The 7,952-nt window shown below is 45.2% G+C and overlaps 1 protein-coding gene across 1 annotated transcript in view; it reads right to left on the bottom strand.

Annotated features, from left to right (window-relative positions):
* Positions 1–5,922: 5,922 nt before the first annotated feature.
* Positions 5,923–7,952, bottom strand: part of LOC101622610 (cytochrome c oxidase assembly protein COX14) — a 3,261-nt gene continuing 1,231 nt past the window's right edge. Inside the window, exon 2 of the mRNA XM_012732350.1 lies at positions 5,923–6,325. Coding sequence (XP_012587804.1) covers positions 6,144–6,317 — 174 coding nt within the window. The 5' untranslated portion in view covers positions 6,318–6,325 and the 3' untranslated portion in view covers positions 5,923–6,143. The remainder of the gene's footprint in view (positions 6,326–7,952) is intronic.

The raw sequence follows: 7,952 nt of genomic DNA on the forward strand, positions 1-7,952 counted from the left end.
TTTATTACTGTGTAACTAGTCAGTACCTATAAGACACATACATAAGCTGTGAAGGTTGTGCTCTTAAAGAGGCAGGAAGCAAAAGTTGGCTAGGTTGCCAGGCCATTTAAGAGTAGCTGTATCTGGTACACATCACTTCCACTTTGGTTTTACTGATCAAAGTCACAGCAACCCCTACATTCAGGAGAGTAGTAGGACAGCCTACTCTTGGCATGGCAGGGTCTCCTGCAGAAGAGCATGGAAATTGTTGCAGCTGTCTTTGAAAAGTTCCGTCTATTGCAGTGAGGAAACTACTTAGAAGTTGTATTTTAAAAAGCCCAGGTTGCTAATTATGATACATCACAATCCCAAAAGTAAACATACAAGTTTAGTCGCAAACTACTCTGATTTTGAAGCAAGTTGTTCAGATTCTAGCTTGAGTCTGCATGTGGGAAAATACTTTCAGTTCAAAAAAACTTTGATACCCTCAAAGGGCTCATACTATGGTAAAGGAAAAACAAGATTAAGAACTATTCTAGGCCCTCCTGGGTGGCACAGTGGGTTAAAGCATAGCACAAGAAGCTAAAGCCACTTCAGCGTGAGTTTGATCCCTGCCCTGGGAGGTGACCACATGGCGCGGCAGACCTCCTGACCTACCCACTCCTCCCCTACGCAGTGTGCTTCGTTGATCTGCCTGTTCTGCTCCCCACTCTTGTCTCTGGTGAAGCCTGTACCCCAGTTCTGTATGCATAAATATTTTTTAAAAGAAAAACTATTCTAAATTCTCACGAAGGAAAAAAAGTTGAAAATGGACCTGGTGCATTAAAGAATTTTGCCAGGATATTAAAGAGTTTTTGCCAGGACAACCAGGAGTGAAAGTTATATCTAGAAGAGATGTGAGAGTAAGCAATACCACTTCTGGTTTAAACTAACACAAGACAGACATGGTGAAGAAAGCATCTTCTAAGAGTTTATTTAGCTGAGCTTCCAAGCAAAGAACACAATAGAAGGAAATGAATTAAAAACTAGGACAGAAGTCAAAACAGCTGGAAAAATAAGGAAGGACAGGACTAGGGTTTCATGCTAGTAAAAGAGAAGACAGGAAGCTGGAGCTCTGAGCGAGCTATAGTTTGTTTTTTTAAATATTTCTGCAGCCTGTACTGGGGTACAGGCTGGGGGGTGCGGGGGGGGTGGGGGGGTGGGGCGCGGTGAGAGGATTCACCAGAGACAGTGGAGAACAGGCCAAATGATTGAAACACACTGCTGAGGGGAGCAGCAGGCGAGGCGGGCGGGGTCTGCTGAACATGTGGGTCACCTCTCTGGTGGGGGATCGAACTCATGCTGCAGTGGCTAAGGGCAGCCCCATAGTTCTGTGCTCCTACTTCTTGTGCCACCAGGGAGGCCCAGAGCTATGTCTTTTCATAATGAAAGGGGAAAATTTAAAAAATCTACCCCACAGGCAGAAGCGAAAAGCAAGGAAGTTTGAATGCTTGGCCTGTGGGGTCAAGAGACTCCAGAACCATAGGGCTCACATAATTAAAAACCTAAATGCATACCTCCCTGTGTGTTCTGGGAAATGTATCTGTTCCCCATCCTCTCCCCTCCTGTAAGAATTTGCATAGAAGTTGGAGTGAAAGCAGTGACCCATGGGCCTGCTCTGGAGAGGTGTGTATGAGGATGCCAACAACCTGGGATTCCTATGCCCCCACTCCCACAACTTCCCAAATAACAAAGCTCAAAAAAGTCAAACCTGTACTATATAACATATCACACATAACTAATAAAACACTGCTAATAAGGTGCTCCTAATGGCTAGCAGATCAATACAATGTGCTCAATTTTATTGGAAATCATGGATAAGTTAAAATGAATAGAAACCACTTTACACCAAGAGAATGGGGAAATGTTGCTGACAAGAGTGAAACAACCACCTTGAAAAAGCAACTATTAAAAGACAGTAGTCTCCCCGAGGAAATGACACAGGAGCCGAAGGAAACACACTCACCCATTGCTATCTTAAGACGGAGTAAGTGGAAACCACCCAATGATCTCTGTAGGGTCAGAGAGGTTAGCAGGGTTTGTTCCCATCCCCCCTCCACCATCCTCTAATAACCACTACCCCCAGCCTTGCACCCTTCCAGGGCTGCCCAGGGCCCACGATTATGGACACCTGGGCCCAGAGAGCGTGGGTGTTGGCGTATTAAGTGTGGGCATCTGCAGAGAAGCAAGGGCTAGAAGGGCGGCAGGTCTGCTCCGAAGGACCACAGGAGTCTGAGCGGCAGAAGGCCTGAGAGGACACTAGAGTGCAAAGGTGCAGACTGGTGGACCCGGGCGCTCAGCTGCCTCTGGAGCCTCCTGGCCTGGCCCCCACTTCCCCCTGTATCCACTTGCCCTATGATCCCTCACTAGGGAAGTAAGTTGAGTTACTCTATAACTGGAATATTATGTAGCTGTGAATGTACTAAGCTTTCCTATCAATATGGATTTACTAGTCTGAATCAAGAGGATGGAAATTTATACAGTATTAAGAGACTTTCTAATAAGGAATTTGCCACATGGTTATGGAGGCCAAAAAAACCCAGCAAGGTAGAGAGCCAATGATCCTGTTCAAATCTGAGTTTTAAGACCTAAGAAGCAGGGAAGTTGACTTTGTTAAAGCCAGTTCAAGCCCAAAGAGGGGGAAGTCGATGTTCCAACTTGAAGACCCCCAGACAGAGAATTCTCTCTTACTCACCTTTTGATTATTCAAGCTGTCAATATCTTATTTGAGACCCACCCACACTGGAGGGACACCGGTGCTATTTAGCCTGCAAACCCAAATGTTGATCTCATCCCGAAACGTCCTCACAGATGCACCAGGAATAGTATTTAACCAAACACCTTCATACCCGGTGATCAACTCAAGATGACATCAAAAAATTAGCAAAATGGCTAATAAAGCAGTGTTAAATGGAAAAGGCAAGTTACAAAAGAACATATCAAGTTGATGCAACTAACTTTACTTTTTAAGACAAAAATATTAAGGGTACTATAGTAAAAGAACAGAAACATGTTAGCAGCTGAGAATGGATGTTTCTCAGTGTTACAGGGCAACCCTAATGTGAAATGGGTTGGCCTGAATGTAGGTCCTTACGCACATGCTAAAAAGCTTACAATGAGACTCACCTGCAAGCGCATACCAAAAAGGTTAATAAAGGGTTTATTTACAAAAAGGGCAGATGAAGAGAGGAATAACCCACAGAGAAAGAGATAAGTTGGTGAATCTGTCCTACCAGCTGGGACCCAATAGCAAGCTAAAGGCCCATGAGAAACCAACCCCCACCCCCAAGGCGCACGTGGCTAGCTATATACCAAGCCAGGCTGCTTAACTCCACCCTCAGTCACCAGCAATCCTCCCTACAGTGGCGAGGCATTATGGGATTTGCAGTACTTCCTTGGTCTGGGTTGGGGGTGGGGTCCATAAAGCCTATTTGTAGAGTTCATTCAGGACATCCATAAAATAGGGGAGGGAGGATGTGGGTAAGATGGGTAAATAGTAGTTATTATATTCTCAGTGCTTGTTAGTAAATTTGGAATAATTCATAAAGCTGATAACTAAAAGTAGGTGTGGAGAGGGTTACCCTAGAACTGAGGACTAGATCTTGAAGAGGTATGGGAAATGGATTAAAAGATGCATACAGCATTTAATACATTTAAATATATACAGCAGGGGAGGGGAAGGGAGAAGGGCCAAAAGTGGGAGAGAAGGGATTGCGGTGACGGATCACGGGTGCTATGGCGGTGTGAAAACTACGGGGACGGCACCTGTGGGGAGAGCCAAACACTGTCCAAAAATTAATGATGTAAGAAATAAGTAAATGTAAGGAATAAATAAAATAAAGGGGCCTAAGTTCTGACACTCCGCAGTACATACTCAAGTTATCTGTGCCACCTTCACCTCAACCTAGTGCAGCTGGTTTGGTTTTTATTTTGTGTTCAGTCTTCACTAAGAAGAGTTTACAAGCCCTAGGCTAGAGAAGGAGGGAGAGGAAGGTTTAGTGTGTTGAGGGTGATCTGTCCTTACTCAAATGACTGCTTTAGGAAAGCCATTCAGGAAATAACACTAAACTTTTTAGCAGTGAAATGGCGCAACTATCTGGTGGTAATAATTATAAGGAATTGACTCACAGTTCCGGTCGGACACGTTCCTCATAGCTCTTATGGTTCCTATGTGGTCTCTCATCTTCACTGCCCTTCCCTCCAGTAGGGTTCCCAGGACCAGCTATCAACCTGACTAACAAGGTCTTCAGCCTCTGTGTAAACGAAGAATACAGAGAAAAGAGAATGAGATCAACATGTACTTCTTCAGGAGTTTTTTTCATTTATGCACAAAAGAACTGGGGTGTAAGCCAAAGGTGCAGGGGGTAGAGAGTTCACCAGAAACAGAGTGGGGAGCAGAACAGGTGGATCGACTGAAATATACAGCTAAAGGGAGCAGCAGGCAACACAGGAGAGATCTGTGTCATGTGGGTCAGCTCGCTGGCCAGAAATTGAACTCATGCCACAGTGGCTGCCCGAAAACTTGTTAGCACTGACTTTAATCCCTGCCCCAACAGGGAGGCCCTGACAGTAGGTTTCTTAAATCATGTAAGAGGGGTTTCAACTGAAAGGCTTATGAGTAGGGGGCAAAAGTGAGAGCAGTCTGCATGAGAGGATGGCTATCACCCAGAGGCTGATTAGTTTTGACCAAGAATGACATGAATAAACTTCAAAGCTCAACATGGAATTGTGGCAAGAATACCTATTTTCTTGTTTGTATAAGTAAAAGATTTACTTATACATACAGAACTGTAGTACAGGCCAGAGGTCCAGGGGTGGTGAGAGGATTCACCCGAGTGGGGAGCATAACAGGTAAATCAAGGAAGTATACTGCTGAGGGGAGCAGTGGGCGGGCCAGGAAGGGTCTGCCGTTCCATGTGGGTCACCTCTGGGGCCTGGGATTGAACTTGCACTGAAGCAGCTATGGCTCGCTTGCATTGCTGCGCCCCAACCTGCTGTGCCACGAGGGAGGGCCAATACTTATTTTCATAGTTGATTTTACCTTGAATGCACTGTTCTCTTTCAAATTCTCTTCAAAACTCTGCAGTAAGGCCTGCAGGTAGATTTCCTGTGCAGTGGCAGAATGAGAAATTGGTCCCTATACTAATGCTCTATCAACTGGGCTTAAAGGGGTAGGCCATGTTACTGCAGTCCCCAGAAACCCTTCCTATTGGCAGCTATGCCTCCTCCACTTCATGCAGTTTGACAGGGCTCTTAAACCAGGGCCTCTGCCTTCCTTGACACAGAAAAGTACATGTAGCCATACTGGCCAGAATACCCCATTAACTGAGCCTGGTCTATAGGCTTAGGGGATTTATACAGATGTCAGGGCAGTCTTTTGCCTGTTTTATCCTAAACCAGCATGTGCTATGTACTTCATAGCTGCTAAGAGCTTATGCAGCGGGTTAGTCCGGCTTTTATGCTGCTCGCCTCTATGGCTATCACCTGTGGCCTTGTTTATGGAACGCAGGAGGCACCCGGGAGGTGGGCACCTGGAGTGTGGTATGGGAGAGCATAAATGCACAGAAACGGCTGTGATGAGGATGGCTAGGAGAGGATGAGTGACTCCAGAGAGGCAGGACTGCTAGATGATGCCAGAGAGAACCCAAAGAGAAAAGGGTACAGATTGGCTGGAGACTGGGAGGCCTGCCAGCCTGTGGGCTTGCTCCACACAACTGGCGTAAAAAAAGCATTAAAGCCTGAAAAAGCCACTGAAGGCGCCAGGACTCTCTATCTGGCTGCCAGAATCGATAGAGAACCTGCCCCATGCTTGCTGGCACTACATCCAGTCCAACTAGAAAACGGTTGTCAAGGTTCCACCTTGGTGGTTCGTGCCCTATTTGAGTAAACAAAAACACCAAGACACAGACATGGCAAGATATTTAATGTCTACAGGTGGGTCTCACCCTCCCATTCCTGTGATGATTCAACAGGCTCCCCAAACTGGCAGTACCAGACAGAACAAGGGAACTTCTTTGCAGCGGGGTTTGAAAACCATAGTCCTCTTGACTTGGAAATGACTGCAGGTGAGGTCTTTCCACAGCATGCCTCAGGCCTCTCTGCTTAAAGAAAAGAGTCGCCCAGCTCTACAGGACTCCTGAGGGCTTCTGTTCTTCTGCAGCCTGGCGCCGAGAGCTGCGCCGCTGGAAAAGGTGGTAGGCTCGGACACTGCAGAGGTAGCCGCCATACACAGTGAGGAGCATCATGGAAGCGGAGAAGGTCTTGTAGCCAATGTCAGCTAGCTGCTTGGCAGTTGGCATGTTGTCCCCTACAAGGACAGACTGGATTTAGACCCAGGGATAAGCCTCACCTGCCCAGCCTACTCTGCTGATCAAGGGCCATTCCCTGGGCCCTCTCTGGTGGCTCAAAAAGTTAAAGCACAGTACTGTGAAGCTATCGGCAGCTGCTTTGCCATGAGTTCAATCCCCAGCCAGGGAGGTGACCCACATGGCACAGAGACCTCTTCTGCCTCACCAGCTGCTACCCTCAGCAGTGTACTGCGTCAGTCTGCCTGTTTTACCCCCCACTTTGTCTCTCTGGTGAATCCTCTCTCCTCTCCCCATATCTCTGGCCTATACCCAACTCTGTATGCATAAATAAATTCTTAAATAAAAATAAAAAGGCCATTCCCTAACTTCTCATCCTACTTAGTCTCTAAGTCTGCAAAACCACTACATTACAGTCTTTTATTGTGAACTTTAAAGAGTCAAAAGGACAAATAAATTTGTGCATGCACTACAGAAACACAGCTGGAACCAGGTACACCTGAGTGACACCACAGCTAACACTTGGACCTTCATGTCTAGGAAGAGAGGACAAGTAGGACCACCCAAAAATGTCCTTAATTGGCAATTACTTTAAGCATGTACCAGTTTTTCTGGTTAGGAGGAAATCAATGGAGGCTAGGGTTTAAATATTAGCAGCAAATTACTCTCTCTAGACAATATATAATTTGTTCTCCCATAAAAACAATCATGGTGGTTAGGCTCACAAGTTAGCCTCAAGCATCTGTTTAAGCCATAATATATGCCTGAAATAGTGCAGATGGTATGCTTTTATTACTTAACCATACTTAACTTTCTACAGTTAACTTTTAAAAAAAATACTAAGAACCTATCTCCCAAGTTAAAGAAACACACTGAGATACCAGAAATCATTAACTCACATTTGCACGAGACAAATTAATTTAAATTCAACTGTTTCCTGGATATTATGAGTTAGGAAACAAAAAAAAGTCCAGCACAGGACTCTCATTCTGAACAAAACAGTCCTCTATTTGGGACTGTGAATGTGTGCTATAGGCCCCTCTCTATTCAGGGAACAGAAATTAGGACTGAGTGAAATTATTAAGAGTCTTTTTTTTTTTCCCTTAAAAGTCAAGAAATGGAAGAAAATTTCAGGACTAGGTGACCTGCAGGATCAGGAGTGATATACAACTGGTTTTCAAAGTGAGCCCCATGGGTGGAACACTCGTAACTTCCTTGAATTATAATTCCAAGGGACTATGGAAAGTGACATTAAATAAGATCAGAGGGTGAAAGCCAAGCAGCATTGGTTCAAAGTGAGAAAGGGCTCTGCCCAGGTCATCTGTAGTTAGAAAGAACTCCAAGCTGTTGAGACAATGATGAAAAAACACACAGAGCAGGACACCAGGGCAGTAAAAAAGCACCCAGAAGAAACTTGCAGTCTCAACATCCCCTCACTTACTCTTTCAACTCTTAAATTAAAGCTCATTACCCTAGCCAGATGCTAACCAGTTATGGGACAATCTCTTCATTTCTAGCAGAAGAAAGTTGGAAGCATTCAGCAGCCAACAAAGAACAGGATGGTACATCCTACCCAAAGCAATATATAGATGCAACGCAATCTCTATTAAGGTTTCTTTAAAAAAAAAA

Source organism: Condylura cristata, unplaced genomic scaffold (genome assembly GCF_000260355.1).
Source record: "Condylura cristata isolate star-nosed mole 26May11 unplaced genomic scaffold, ConCri1.0 scaffold00034, whole genome shotgun sequence".
Taxonomy (NCBI): domain Eukaryota; kingdom Metazoa; phylum Chordata; class Mammalia; order Eulipotyphla; family Talpidae; genus Condylura; species Condylura cristata.